This window comes from Paramormyrops kingsleyae, chromosome 2, assembly GCF_048594095.1.
Source record: "Paramormyrops kingsleyae isolate MSU_618 chromosome 2, PKINGS_0.4, whole genome shotgun sequence".
Lineage (NCBI taxonomy): Eukaryota > Metazoa > Chordata > Actinopteri > Osteoglossiformes > Mormyridae > Paramormyrops > Paramormyrops kingsleyae.
The window spans coordinates 22256922-22272512 of record NC_132798.1 but is presented as its reverse complement, the minus strand read 5'-3'; the positions used below and the strand labels follow the sequence as shown (position 1 = coordinate 22272512).

General features: G+C 44.4%; 1 protein-coding gene across 4 annotated transcripts; it reads left to right on the top strand.

Moving 5' to 3' along the window:
* Positions 1 to 98: 98 nt before the first annotated feature.
* Positions 99 to 14092, top strand: naa35 (N-alpha-acetyltransferase 35, NatC auxiliary subunit). Of its 4 annotated transcripts, XM_023802969.2 has the most exons (24): positions 151 to 252; positions 1361 to 1466; positions 1884 to 2012; positions 2467 to 2500; positions 2820 to 2934; positions 3260 to 3334; positions 3886 to 4053; positions 4746 to 4812; positions 6490 to 6533; positions 7062 to 7112; positions 7701 to 7784; positions 8226 to 8340; positions 8563 to 8741; positions 9018 to 9077; positions 9397 to 9503; positions 9627 to 9693; positions 10505 to 10603; positions 10690 to 10868; positions 11313 to 11449; positions 11627 to 11694; positions 11785 to 11925; positions 12246 to 12368; positions 13019 to 13099; positions 13803 to 14092. In XM_023802969.2, the coding sequence occupies exons 3-24, from the start codon at positions 1892 to 1894 to the stop codon at positions 13860 to 13862; spliced, it is 2175 nt and encodes a 724-aa protein (XP_023658737.1). In that variant the 5' UTR covers positions 151 to 252; positions 1361 to 1466; positions 1884 to 1891; the 3' UTR covers positions 13863 to 14092. The 4 variants fall into 4 exon arrangements, with proteins under 4 accessions (XP_023658736.1, XP_023658737.1, XP_023658739.1 ...); XM_023802968.2 differs by lacking the exon at positions 1361 to 1466 and having other exon boundaries at positions 99 to 252; XM_023802971.2 differs by lacking the exons at positions 151 to 252; positions 1361 to 1466 and adding an exon at positions 261 to 407.
* Positions 14093 to 15591: the final 1499 nt, after the last annotated feature.

The following is a 15591-nucleotide window of genomic DNA, read 5'->3' as shown; positions in this document are numbered from 1 at the left end:
TTATGGAATATGTGGTTTCAAAGTTACAATTTCTCGGCGCTTAAATGTGACGTACTGTCTGGGGATTATGGGAAAAGATGTTCACGGGTGCTATTTCTACCGTTCAGTTAACATATTGTTTGTGGTATTGGGCACAACGACTCCCACAATGCACTAAACTATGGTAGATTATTTTCTTGCCTCATAGTGCCTGTCGTTTGTTGTACTGTGGATTGTAGAAGGGGTCGAAGCAGCTACAGAACAGCTAGCTTGGTGCGTATACGAATATTTATTGTGTTATTGATCGCATATATTTATCCTATTTATGTCGTACGTAAAAACACAGTGATTCTTATCGTTTCGTCAAACCATTGGAACAGTAGCAATAGCACCACGAACATCATCCTGTTGGCTGTCGCATTAGACTGGTCAGTTAATTAGCTGTTAGATTATTCTGAGAACCGTGAGTTAACAGTAAGTGTTTTACAATGATAAAATAATCAGGTTAGGTAATCTGGTTTATAGCATTCAAGTCTGCTTCATTTCTCTGTTTTCTCCTTACAGTTCTTGGGAAGGACCGCGTGCTCGCACCAAATTAATAGCTACTAAGCTGTCAGTTGTTGCGGTATTTCTTTGCAACAGACTTTGTAAAGATGCAAACTTGCATCCTTTAGATATTGATATCAGTCTTGTCTTCGCTAATAACATTTCCTTAGTTGGATTGTAAACATACAAGTAGTTTCACGATATTTCTATAACAACTGCCAAATACCCGGCTTTAAAGTTTTATATAATTACCTTTTCACATTTTCATGCAATATACATTCATACAGTATCTAGTTATTCCTATATTCCGCCGTAGTGAAACATTTACACTTTTTTCTTTGGTTTTGTCGGGTGTTAAAAATAACAGTCCATTTGTTTCTGCTGTACCACAAAAATTATTTGGTAACCCTTTACATTAACTTCTCCTTCATATTGCCTGTATAATGTATTCATAGAACATTAAGTGCACCTACATAACGCAGTCATTGAACATTCATAATTTGTAGCATGTAAGTATATCTTAACATCCTAACAATACCTTGACAGTTTTAATATATATTTATAACAAACGTTATATGATAATAACAAAATTCGACATTGTGTAATCATAATTTGTGTTATTAAAGTATATATAAAACTGTTACAGTATGTTAGGATGTTAAAGTATACTTACATCTTATGAATGGTAAATGCATTATGAAGGTGCGTTGAATGTTCTATGAATGCATTATGAAGGTGCGTTGAATGTTCTATGAATACATTATGGAGGTGCAGTTAATGTAAAGTGTTACAATCATTTAAATTCATTCCTGACAACAGTATTTTTTTTTAATAGAAATTCATCCATCCATTACCGTGACCGCTTATTCCCCACTGGGGTGGCGGGGGGCCTGGAGCCTATCCTGGGAACCAACCCTGGGCGGGAGCCAACACACCACAGGGTACACACACTCACAGGGCCAATTTAGACTCACCAATCAACCTACCCTGCTTGCTTTTTGACTGTGGGAGGAAACCAGAGCCCCCGGCAAAAACCCATACGAACACAGGGAGCGTGTGCAAACTCCACACAGAAAGGACCCGGGATCAAACCCTGCACCTTTTTCCTGTGAGGCAGCCGTGCTAACCACTGCGCCACCGTGCTGCCCTAAATAGAAATTCTTATTTGTAAATTGTAATTTCTTTATTGTTCTGTTAGAATGTCAACTCGTATATAAAATAATGCATCTGGGTTATATTAAACTTCGCTTTGTTGATACAAAATTCTTTGTTGCTTTTCACCTCCTGACAGTGGTCTTCTTGTCGGTCAGAAATACTAGTTCCTGTTTTGCCAGTGAACTTGATGGATCTGTTTCCAGCTCTCGCCATGGTGATGAAGTCATCGATGGAGGAGGATGAAGCTGGCTGGGGACTGGGTATCCCAGAAAAAATGAAGAACAATGCAAACTGGGTGGACATCACTCAGGACTTCAAAGGGGCCTGCAAAGGTATAAAGTGGTTTAAGGGTGGTGACGGTTAGCAGCTGGTGTAAAGGTATAGGATCGTTTGACTGGAGGGTTCCTCTTTATGCTGCTCTGTTTGTGTAAGCTAATGGCTGCTCAGGGGGACTTGTGTTGTAGTGGCAGTGACCTGAATGTGGCTTTCCCGTGGGAAATGCTCTTCAGAATATCAATTCTTTGCTGTTTCTTAAAACTGAGCATCAGAGCAAAATAATTCCAGCAGCTTCCCAGCTTAGTTTTTTCTGGCATCCCGTACTTGCTTTCATTTCCCAAAATGGAAACGCTGATGCAGCCCTCAAATCATTAGAGTTCCCATCGCCTGACATCCTGACAGTTATCGATGGTCTTTATGTAAGTGTCATACTGCACCATAACGTGATTGTTTTGTGTTCAGTGGATTTGACAGTACGTTGTTTGAATTCTATTTGTTTTTTTTGTCCAGAGCTCAATCTTGGGGAGCTTCTTCATGACAAACTGTGAGTACTCTGAATCTCACATATCCAGGTGTGACCATGTAACTTGTGTTCAGTCCATCTTGCTCAGTTTCAATTAATCATGCATTGATAAAGTACATGAACAGTCAGCAGTCTTTTCTTGGCAAAGAACGTACTCTGGGCTGGAGACTACCCAAAGGCAAGCTGAGCAGATGGTTGCTCTTAGGATCCAGTCTTTGTTTTTCCAATCATATGTTTTAGTTGAATAAATGCATTGGGAGGCAGGTGTTGGCCTTTTGTAGACAGTGTCTGCTGGTGGATAGACGTCAGAGTTAAAGCTCGTGCCTCTGCTCACTGGCAGCTTCGGCCTCTTTGAAGCCATGTCCGCCATTGAGATGATGGATCCCAAGATGGATGCCGGCATGATTGGGAACCAGGTCAACAGGAAGGTCCTGAACTTTGAGCAAGCAGTCAAGGTGTGGCAGCCACTGAAGTTACTTTGAAAAGTGGATGATAGCCACAACAAATGATTTTCTTTACTATTTTCGTGCATTTAATTTCACCTTTGTTATGTTTTTTTAAATACATATTTCTAGAGTATATATGCCACTGATGGTCTATTTTAAGCCATTTTAGTCCCAGTTTTTGTTTGGTATACCTTAGCTATGACGACCTTGCATATTTTTTATGTGGATGACAGAACACAAACTTTCACCATCTGTTAGGTCAAATTTTACTTCCCTATAGAAATCAAAGCAGGTGTCAGGAAATGCCTAAACAAATTCCTCACTTCTTCAATAGGATGGAGCCATCCGAGTGAGCGATCTGAGTCTGCCCGAACTCATCGGGATTATGGACACCTGCTTCTGTTGTCTGGTTAGTGTTTCTGTGTGTTATTTTATATTGCAATCGGCCCTCTGTATCCGCGACTTCCCTATCTGCACGTTCAACCAACTGTGGATCAAAAAAAATTTAAAGATTTAAAGAAAGAAATTCCAGAAAGTCCCAAAAGCAAAAACATGAATTTGCTGCCCTTTGAGCACGGCGCTGAATCCATGTGAATGAAGTGATGTGTAGCCATACCCTGCCGTAGCCTGTGACCAGGTACAGACTTTTTTTCTTATTATTCCCTAAACAATGCAGCATTAAAGCTATTTACATTGAATTAGGTATTATAATTAATCTAGAGATGGATACAGGAGGATGCATAGATCATATGCAAATAATACGCTGTTTTATATAAGCAGCTTTGGTATCTAGGGGGGGGGTCCTGGAATCAATCCCCCATGGATACCCTGGGCCGACTGCATAATTATAAATGTAATTTCGTTTGATAATTTATGCTTGTGGTCTGACTTTCTTCCCTGTTGGTGGAGAGTCAGGAACTGTCTAGAACATTATTGCTGAGATGCTATTGGTCACTACAGATCACATGGCTGGAGGGCCACTCCCTGGCTCAGACGGTGTTCACCTGCCTGTATGTCCACAACCCCGACCTCATCCAGGATTCGGCCATGAAGGCTTTCGCTCTGGGTATCTTGAAGGTCTGCGACATTGCCCGTGAGAAGGTCAACAAGGCCGCCGTGTTTGAGGAGGTATATCCAGAGAGAATCCTGGCACCGTCATTCCTGATTCCCCTTTTGAGGCCACCTGCCTGTTCTGGCACCGCTGATGCCAAGACATCACCATCTCCTGCTGCTTCCTGCATGCTCAGCCTCACATCAGCCTCATGCTCCCCTTGTCTATATGTCACCTCAGTTCTGGTCTCATTATATAATGCTAATATTAATACAAGGCAAACGCTAAAATTACCCATTGGTTGGCATCCGACAGCACAGCTTCTATTGATTGGGCTTACGGAGGAGCTGTTTAATTCATGCCTGGATTCATTCTGTTATGCAAGTTTATTTCAGTCTCTGGTCCACTGTTCTTTATCTGAGTATAGAAGATGTACAGAAGAAGTACAGCAGTATTGATTGTTTCAGTTTATTGTTATATAAAATGTATACTTTACATTCTGTAGTTGCTAAGCAGGCTGTCTAATCCTCTAGGCTAGTGTTTCTCAATCTAGTCCTCGGAGACCCCCAGACAGTCCGTGTTTTTGCTCCCTGCCAGACAGTCCGTGTTTTTGCTCCCTGCCAGACAGTCCACATTTACAGGAGCTGGGAGGGAACTTAAACACGGACTGAGGGTCCCAGTGGACTGGGTTAAGAAACCCTGCTATAAGCATTGCAGCCTTCCAGTCTTTGTGGTTGTTTAACCATCTAAAATCTTTTATGTTTCACAGGAGGATTTCCAGGCGATGACATACGGTTTTAAAATGGCAAACAATGTGACTGACCTACGAGTAACAGGTGATCTTTGCTTTTCAGCTCATCAGTGCAGAGTTTTATGGAGTTTTTCCACTGCCACCAAAAACCAAGCTGTACTCACGCCCTGCTTAGTAGCGTGAACAGACCGAGCTGGTGCCAACACTACAGTCTTATTGGTTGAAATGCAGGGAGATACTGGTGATCTGCATCGATATGCATGGATAATCTGAAGGAAAAAAGGGGCATATACTATATATTGTTCGTTATTAGTAGTATCGCACATTGTGATGTATTGATGCATTCCTGATAACTCGGAACTTGAAAATGTCCAACCACCTGCTTAAAAAAGTACTATAGAATAGCTGAACGGAATGGGATTCATAATGCAATTTACACAAACGAATGTTAATTCTGCTAGCTCTTGATGCTAACATAAGATAGCAATTCTCACAGACTTGCTAGCAGAAATTAGTGCATAGTAAATCATGATGTGCATCGAGTGAACAGTAAAGAGGCATCTATTCGGTTTTACATCACTGTCGCTCTCCAGCCCAGGCAGTGCCTTTACTGAGCTGATGCTTCTGCAGTGGAAAACCAAAGTTACTTAGAACAAGGCTGTAACTAGTGTATCTTCGTGGTAAGGCTTGGGGGCGGCTCGGTTCCAGTATGCCAGTGGAAAAGCACCATTAGTCCTTGCTCAGCCCTGGTAATCAGTCTGATTTCATGGTGATTGATATACACTATATGGACAGAGGTACTGGCACACGCTCTTAATCACTGAATTCAGGTGTTTCATTCACACCCTTTGCCACAGGTGTATAAAATCAAGCACCTAGCCATGCAGTCATGGTTACGTACATGGATGGGGGAGTTTGGTTTGGAAGAACTTAACTGGCCCACACAGAGCCCGGACCTTAATCCCATCATACACCTTTGGGATGAACTAGAATGGAGATTGTGAGCCAGGCCTTCACATCCAACATCAGTGCCTGAATTCACAAATGCTCTTCTGGATGAATGAGCAAACATCCCCTCAAACACGCTCCAAAATCTTGTGGAAAGCCTCCCCAGAAGAGTGGCAGCTGTTATAGCTGCTAAGGGGGGACTAGCTCCATATTGATGCCTGAGGATTTAGCATGGGGTGTCCTAAAAGTTTCTTTAGGTGTAATGGCCAGGTGCCCCAATACATTTGTCCATATAGTGTATAGTAAATAAGTATTATTACAATTATTATTAATTTCATTCTTTAATGATTTTTTTCCGATGCAATTTAGTTATAACTTTGTATGAAATGGGCTTTTTGAGGTTTGTTTAGATTAAGAACTGCTGTTAAGTTTCCTTGAGCCCTTCTGGGTCAATTCTCAGTAGATGTAGATTCTTTATTTGTCACATGTAGTTATAGCTGCTACAACATACAGTGAAATGCTTTTTCTGGCAAAAAGTCTTCCGGCTGTGCTATACATACAAAAGGAATAAGTACTTATTAGTGCATGTAGTATATATAATACACATAAGTATACATATCATTGCACTGTGAAAGTGTAACTATAGAGTATAAATTGCACTGTAAACGGATTGCACTGTGAAGATATACAGTACTACTGTAGACTGTCATCTCCTTTGGAACTGTGACATTTATCATGAAGTCCATTTTGACGTGTAATTCCCTGAGCAGTGCAGCCACGGTCAGTGTTGTAATGTCTGCACGCTCGTTTTCAGGCATGCTGAAGGATGTAGAAGACGACCTGCAGAGGAGAGTGAAGGTACACTCCGTGCCCAGCAGCAGAAATATCATCAAATCATAATTGCAAAATAGTAACTGTTCATGTGCCTAATGGAGAGATTCATAAAATACTTTTATTGTATGAAGCAAAGTGCTTGCTTGTTGAGGAGAATGAGAAGCAGCTCTGTTCGCCGTTCCTGGGCTTGGGGTTCATGTGGGATTGCACTCACAGGAATTAGACTAAGTGCAGGATTGGATGGTTAGCCAGCTGTGGTATCTACAAAGGTGTCCTTTGCCAGACACTGACAGACAGGGGTTAAGAGTTAAGACCCTAAATCTGGTGTTCGCTCCACTTAAATACATCACAGAGCACCTCCGCCCTCCCATTACTATGACCCATCACATTGCCCTTCTATAATTATAACCCTTAATTCTGTACTTTCTCTTCAGTGGACCGTCCTGCCCCAGTTGTATCTTGCCATTAAATGCTTCACAATCCTGCTCAGTTGCCTGATTATTCTGATGTTCCCCCATGCCAACCCTACCCCTCTACCCTCCTCCCTCACAGAGCACACGCATCCGCCAGGGTGAGCAGAGGGACCCGGAGGTGGAGTTGGAAGTAAGAGGCCATCTTTCTTCCGGTCTGTCCTTTCGGCCGTGGGGATAACAGAGCCATAGGAAAACAGGGCTGGGGATTTTCTGTTGGTTTCTAGGAGAAAGACTAAGAAGAACAGAGAGCCATTCTAGCGATGTCTGGCGTGACCTATGGGGGCATTTCTCTGTGAATGGGGGCGGCTGGGTGGAGGTGCCCAACAGGTCTGACTGGAAGGTCCCTTATTACCGATTACAGTCTGAAAATGCTCGTGTACATTCTTGCCAGAGAGCTGATGAAAAGTGACTTTGGATGCAGCTTCTCATGATTTGAGTAAATCATCTTGACTTTGAAAGCTCATAAATTTCGAGTTCCTATTCGTAAATTTCAACTGGAAAGCCCCCTGAAGTGGAATTCTACACAACCCTCAGCTCAGAATTCAAGATGGCTGCGCCCTTTATTAACAGAAGTTAAAGCTGTAGTTTTATACTGTTTGTTAGCACTTGCATCTTATTTGTGGCTCCTTAAATCCGCTGCGTTGGGTGGGCTAAGGCAGTCCATTTGATGTGAGTCATGCCCACCGGTGTTTCACACCTGCCGATTGTGTTCACGCAGCACCAGCAGTGCCTGGCGCTGTTCAGCAGAATCAAGTTCACTCGGCTGCTACTCACTGGACTGATCGCCTTTACAAAGAAAGAGGTGAGACCCCGTAGTCACCCTGACAGGGACCAAGGAACATTAAGGCAGGCATAGCGAGCTGGGGCCTCGGTTCTACAATAAGATACATTATATCACTGTATCTCTTTTGTTAGTGTTTTTACTTAATTATCTTAATGAATTACATTGTTCAAAAGAGGTTAAGATAAAGTATTAGATAAATGACCCTTACTTGCTACTATGCTTGCTGATTAACTCCTGGGTCTGTATGGCGGTCTCTCTAACCCACAGTATGTGGGCATCTTTCCATGAAGCCAGTGATTCCTATAGCTCTGTGTACGGATATGTCACATACGTATACATAACCTTCCCTTTGGAGAGGAGTAGGTGTCACTCGGGTTACGGTGGCTGTTCCCGGGTGATGATAGCGCTCCTCTGACTGTTGCCGAGCGCCGCTTATGAGCAGATCTTCGCTTCTGTCAGACCAGCTCCGTGAGCGAGGCCCAGAAGCTGATGTCCCAGGCGGCCGACCTGCTCCCCGCGATCCACTCCACCCTCCACCATGGAGTCCAGTCGCAGAACGACACTACCAAAGGAGGTTTGGGAATCCTCCAAAACTGACACATACAGGTTCTGTGCAGGGTATTATGGGTAACACACAAGGTGTTATGGGTAAGAGAGGGTGTTATGGGTATTATGGGTAACAACAACTTCTTGTTAAGTCTGTGATGACCACCTCATGGTCCCTCCAAGTCTCTCATCTGGATGCTTCTCATACGGTGGGGTTCTGTTCTATTTGCAACCTGGTTTCCCTGTTCAGATCATCCCATAATGATGGGTTTTGAGCCACTGGTGAACCAGAGGCTGCTGCCCCCCACATTCCCCCGTTACGCCAAGATTATCAAGAGAGAGGAGATGGTCAACTACTTCAGCAAGCTGATCGACCGCATCAAGACTGTGTGTGAGGTCATCAACACCACCAACCTGCATGGGATTCTGGTAGGCATTTTAATCGGACTCATCACAGTACCCCAGCTGCCAGTCAGGGGGGTGCTTTCCGGATCATTCTCTGCATCAGGTGTTATGAATATACTTCTCTCTATATAATCATCATTATACTGTAAATTTGGGTTTGTGATGGATACTCATCAGGTGATGTAGGAAAGCATTTGCTGGTACAGTGCCTCACCCACCACATGACACTCTTCATACTCATCACTGATGGCATTTTAGGGCCTGTAACTGGCTTAGTGTGTGTGATTCCGATTGTTTCAGGATTTCTTCTGTGAGTTCAGTGAGCAGTCGCCCTGCGTCCTGTCCAGGTCCCTCCTCCAGGTTGGTGTTATTTCTAGCAGCCCTCAGCCCTCCATGGTCTCGTTTTGTGGATGCTTAGTGTTGCTCATGTCCACATGGTGTCATGCTGATGTTCTCGCCAACCATATATGTACATTACATTGCTCATGTGGTCAGAACTATTTTTAGGAAAATATGGGTTGGTTCTGGTGGGGGCTGGGGTGCAGCTAAAGTGTAAAAGCTCAGTTTATGCTATGTGGGTAAGCTGTAAAAGCTAACGCACATGTATTTTGGTATGTACGCATTCCAGGTTAAAGACAAGACGCTGAGCTCTTTGTTTAAAATCGCATTTCTCTTTCAGACCACGTTCCTGATTGATAATAAGAAAGTGTTTGGGACCCATTTAATGCAGGATATGATGAAGGATGCCTTGAGGAGCTTTGTAAGCCCCCCAGTGCTCTCCCCAAAGTGAGTGGCCCCAGCTTCTCTCCGCTCGTCATCACTGGCTGACTCTGTGCTGCCTCCTTGACTGGCTCTGACCGCCCGTGTCCTGTCAGGCTGCTCCAATCACGCTTTTCCATTTTCCCATAGGTGCTGTCTGTACAACAACCCCCAGGCCAAAGACTACATCGACTCCTTCGTCACTCACTGCTCCAGAGTACGTTCCGCGCGTGACCATGTGCAGTGTCTTTTTCTTGAGATTGCACTGTATTTGGATTTAAGCTGAATTCTGCACGATCCCTGGTGCATTAAACAATGCGTACAGTAGTGGTGAATAAAACCACAAGATTACTGTCGGCTGCATGGGGGCTAATCATGTCAGGCAAATTGCAAATGTCTGAGCAATTTTTATTTGGATTGAATTCTGATCACTGATTCGTTTAATTTTTCTGGGCTAAAATGTCCAAAAATGATTTTTTAGAGCATAGCGTACCTCATAAGACAAATTGTATTACTTTCTTAGAAGTGAAAACAAGCCATGCTTGTGTCCAAAGATAAAACTGAAGGGAATGAAATGTACATTAGGATGTAGCACAAGAACCACATTCTCTTGCAGTGTTACAATTTCTTATCTTTTATTAATTCGAACCCCAACACATGTGCTGACTGAAAACTGAAAACTGCTAGCTGCTTGTCCAGTAAACAGGATGTATTATTTCATGACCTTATTCAACTTCATATGTTTACTAATTTTGTTCCATTAAGGCTCAGTGATTAGCACTGTGTGTGTGTCTATGTGTGTGTGTGTTCTCTGCTTGTTGTGCCATAGTTAAAACGTAGTAAGGAGATTCTCCTACAGCCCATAGCGTAAGTGTGACTGTGCACCCAGTGATGGGCTGGCATCCTGTCCCGGAGTCCCCGAGTCCTGTGCTGCTGGGGACAAACTGGATGTTTCAGCCAGCGAGCTTCGCATTGCCTTCGAGATGCTGGCAGTGACGCAGTGTTGCATGCTGTCCTTCTGCCCGCAGCCATTCTGCAGCCTCGTCCAGATCCATGGCCACAACCGGGCCCGGCAGCGGGACAAGCTGGGCCACATCTTGGAGGAGTTTGCCACATTGCAGGACGAGGTGCGTGTGTGTCTGTCCCCCCTGCCTTCCCGTCAAGCCCGCCCCCCCCCCGTGACCCCCCCAACGTCTGCTCCCTGTCCCCCAAGGCCGAGAAGATGGACGCTGCCCTGCACAGCATGCTGGTGAAGCAGGAGCCCCAGAGACAGCATCTGGCCTGCCTGGGAACGTGGATCCTGTACCACAACCTACGCATCATGATCCAGTACCTGCTGAGCGGCTTTGAGCTGGAGCTCTACAGCATGCACGAGTACTACTATATCTACTGGTGAGTACTGCTATATCTGCCAGTGAGTACTAACTATCTGCTGACAAGTATCAGATGTGTCTCCAGTACCTCCCAGAGTTCCTGTACTCCTGGCTGACTGTGTGTGTGTGTGTGTGTGTCAGGTACCTGTCGGAGTTCCTGTACGCCTGGCTGACTGTGTGTGTGTGTGTGTGTCAGGTACCTGTCAGAGTTCCTGTACTCCTGGCTGACTGTGTGTGTGTGTGTGTCAGGTACCTGTCAGAGTTCCTGTACTCCTGGCTGACTGTGTGTGTGTGTGTCAGGTACCTGTCGGAGTTCCTGTACGCCTGGCTGACTGTGTGTGTGTGTGTGTGTGTGTCAGGTACCTGTCGGAGTTCCTGTACTCCTGGCTGACTGTGTGTGTGTGTGTCAGGTACCTGTCGGAGTTCCTGTACTCCTGGCTGACTGTGTGTGTGTGTGTGTCAGGTACCTGTCGGAGTTCCTGTACGCCTGGCTCATGTCCACGCTGAGTCGAGCAGACAGCTCCCAGATGGCGGAGGAGCGAATCCTGGAGGAGCAGCAGAAGGGCCGTAGTAGCAAGAAGTCCAAGAAGAAGAAAAAAGGTGAAGTGTCTGGGTGGATCCCCCCCCCGGATACTGCACTCATAGCGTGATGGGGCGCCCGGGATTATCCAGGAGCAGGAAATGATGCATGATAGATGAAGCAGTGCACCCCCTAGGGGCTGCTAAGCGCACTCACACACTGAACCTCACTTCCATTTCCCTCCCCCCCCTGGATAGCGCGTCCCTTGAGCCGCGAGATCACGATGAGTCAGGCATACCAGAACATGTGTGCCGGCATGTACAAGGTAACGTGGAGACGGTGTTCCCGACACGCACGTTTCCGTGTGTGCTCTCACACATGCCGTCCCACACGCTAAGGCTGTCCCTCTGCGCAGACGATGATTGCCCTGGACATGGACGGGAAGGTGCGCAAGCCCAAGTTCGAGCTGGACAGCGAGCAGGTCCGCTACGAGCACCGCTTTGCACCCTTCAACAGCGTGGTCACGCCCCCCCCTGTGCACTACATACAGTTCAAGGTACTGAACCTGCACCTCAGATGCGTGCTGACCTCCCTCTGAGATACCTCACCCTTCCTTCCATTTGTCTACCTTCTAATCACTTATCCTGGTCTCAGGTCCCAGGGGAACATCATAGGGCATGAGGCTGGATAGTGTCTCCTTCATCCACAGTGTTATTTAGCCAATGACACCTTTCACAGTGACGTCCCTGTGGTTTGCCTGAGTGTTCACAGTGATGCAGATGTGATGAGATAATCAGCACAGTGTTTACTGAGGTTACTACCAAACCCTCTACTGATTAATGACTACCCTGCATATCTCTGTGTCCCCCCGTCCAGGAAATGTCTGATCTGAAGAAGTACAGCCCTGCACTGCAATCAGCAGACCTGTACATGGCGGCCAGTAAACATTTCCAGCAGGCCAGGCTGATCCTGGAGAACCTGCCCAGCCCTGACCCAGAGGTAGGCCTCTCTGCTTCATCCATGGGATAGGCTATTCCTAAATGGAGCGTGTTGGAAATTACACTGGGCAGTTCTGTAAATGCATGGTTTAATTTGCCAGATTTCTTCAGAAAAGGATGTATGTGAAACATACTTCAGGTTGAGTTTTCAAGTGAAAAAAAAGAGTGCAGTACTTAAAATTGAACAGAACGCAAGACTACGTTTTCTATGCCAGTGCACTGCCTGAGATAATACACGTTTTCACCAAGGTAAACAAAGATATTCTACTTGTAAAATCTTATCTCACCAAGACATCATATGTAAATACAAAATTAAAATGAAATGTGTATGAATTGGCAAGCAAAGGGCCATCATGGAGTGTTCTAGGTTAGGTTTCAGGTCATCATTGACTACTCTACTCTGGTGAGCTGGTCAGGTTGGTTGAAGGCTAGCGCATGATTATGCGGTAATCATTCTACTGGGTAACTACTTTTCTCTGATTTTGGTGTCAGAATTCTAGCAGTGAGTCTAAAAAGCATTTCAAGTATTAGGGTTGTACCTTTTGTACTTAAAATTAATTTATGTTCAGCGTACATAGTTTTTTGTTCTTAAATTTAAATAAAAGTTTTATTTAATCCTTTACATTGCCACTTCTGCATCTCTTCCACCAGGTGAACAGAATTCTCAAAGTAGCTAAACCCAACATCGTGGTAATGAAACTTCTAGCAGGGGGTCACAAAAAGGAAACCAAGGTACAGGCAGCAAACAGACAGTATTCCATCCTGCATGTAAACAAAGCGAGAGCTTTGGTCATGTTGTTGCACATGTTGTTACTCCCAGAATCCACAGGCATTGTCATGTTAGCATACCGTCCAGCTTGCAAGCATATTCATTACATCGTTACATTCTACACCCCCTCCAATAGTATTAATGTTCTCTTCTGAAGAGCTGTAAATAAAAAGTGAATTTGAGCTTACAGGATTGATTTTGAGTTATGGATAGTGTTTTATGGGGTGCTTGGCCATAAGCTATACAACATCTCTCCAGTAGTGGCGTTTCCATTGACCTACATTGTGTACATTTTCAAGATGCAAACCGAAACACTGTTAATGGAGGCATTCAAATTTTGGTAATTTTGCAAAAATGTTTTGATGTTTGCTTTAGGTTGGCTTGAATTCACAGAATTGCCATGGAAACAGAATTTGCGAATTAGTAGTTTGAAGATGAAATGATAATTAATTCTTCTAGCTCCTGGAAAGTCCACCCCACATCGAAATAACCAGAACTTAATCTCTTGGGATGATAAATCCATGAACGGAGAAACACGCCCTATTTGTAGTTTCATTTTGATAAAAATTTGCATATAGAACTTGATAACGCCACTAGTAATTTACTACACAGGCTGGGCCTCATCCTCTCCATGTCTGGTCTAACCGCTCCCCACCTTCTCTGCAGGCCCTTCCAGAGTTTGACTTCTCAGCGCACAAATACTTCCCAGTGGTGAAGATCATCTGAAGTGCGGAGGGGGATGTCGGTCCTGCTGGTTCCAGTGCCCCCACCCCCCCCCCACCCCACCCCTGCAGAGGAGTGGGAATGTGCCCAGGGTGCCTGGCCCGTACTCTGTGCTCTGTCCCAGTCATCTTTGGTCACTGGATTTCCCCGCACACCAATGTACTGTCCAGCGAGACGCACTGCATCAGTTAGCTGCGAGTGCGAAGCAGACGAATAAAATGTGATGAAACCAACGTGTGTGTGTGCGTGTGCGTGTGTGTGCGCGCGTGCATGCACACGCACGTGTCCACAAATGAAATGTGGCTCAATCGGGAATAAAGCTGCTCCTTGTCCATGAAGCAGGTACAGGGCCTCTCAGGAAAATGAAATCAGCTGCCAGTGGAGTGGAAAGAAAAAGGATACAAGTTGATGGAAGACTGAGCTGACATTGTATTTACCTCCTTAATCAGCTGGGATTTTTATTAAGAAAAATACCATATAGTTATACTGCTAGAATTACATACAGGGTATATAAAAGGCCTGCACACCCCTGTTAAAACAGCAAGTTTTTGTGATATAAATAAAGAAACCAAGATACATCATGTCAAACCTTTCACTTCTGTGAAATCGCCATCTATACAAATAAGGTGGAAAAAGAAGCCTTTTAGGGGGGGGAAATATAACAGGATGTGGCTATTTTCAGAATCAATTACATTCAATCACAAGTTAAATGGTAGTTGGCATACAACTGCCATCAATTAAAGCGACCAACTTCATATGAAGTTCAGCTGTTCCTGTAGTATTTTCCTGACATCTTGGGTCCATCCTACTGAAAAAGTCATGGCCCGCAAAGAACTTGTTGAAAGGTATCAATTGGGAGAGGAGCATAAAAGAAAATTCAAAGTATTAAATATACCATGGAGTACAATGAGGACAATCAACAAGTGCAGGAATTGTGTCACAACAGTGACGCTACCGGGAACAGGATGATCTCTCCAAAAGTGCTGAGAAGACGAGAAGAAAACCGGTCAAGGAGGCTGCCAAGAGGCCTACAGCAACATTACAGGAACTGCAGGAATTTCTGGGAAATACTGGTTACTTCTATCATGTGACAACCAGCTCTTGTATTCATGTCTAAGCTATGGGGTTGGGTAGCAAGACGGAAGCTTTTTCTCACAAAAAAAAAAAAAATTCAAGCCTGGCTAAATTTAGCAAAAACATATATCTAGTATCTCAAATCCATGTGGAAAAATGTTATGGTGTGATGAGACCAAGGGTGAAGTTTTTGACCATAAAATTCAAAAGGTATGTTGATGTTTTTGTACAAAACATATCATCAAAAGGACACCATACCACGGTGAAGTGTAGTGGCGGCAACATCATGCCTTGGGGCTGGAACTGCAGGGTTGGTACCTTGGGAGGCATTCGTGGGCCGTGCCCCCCCCCCCCTTCCTCCTTCCTCCCCAGCACCACCCACTAAGGACACCATCTTTTACTTAATTTCAATTTAATTTTCTAATAAACCCTTTCGTCCTAAAACAAGCCAATCTTCTGATCTCTCCCGAGGGCATGGATATGGATTGTCTGCTTACCCACCACTTTTGCTCCCCCACCCACAACAATTTTTACCCTTGTCTGGGGCTGGGGAGTATATTGTTTTTTATTTTTATTTTTAAGGTATGTCGATATATCTTCCAAACAAGATGACTTCTGCCATTAGGTTAAATTTTACAAATTTAATTTTTATCTTGAA

Excerpts from the sequence above, each read along its gene's own strand:
- naa35 (XM_023802968.2), top strand. The coding sequence starts at position 1,892 with ATGGTGATGAAGTCATCGATGGAGGAGGATGAAGCTGGCTGGGGACTG. Across the intron at positions 3,335-3,885 it reads ACACCTGCTTCTGTTGTCTG|ATCACATGGCTGGAGGGCCA; the intron begins GTTAGTGTTTCT and ends TGGTCACTACAG. Across the intron at positions 8,742-9,017 it reads CCAACCTGCATGGGATTCTG|GATTTCTTCTGTGAGTTCAG; the intron begins GTAGGCATTTTA and ends CGATTGTTTCAG.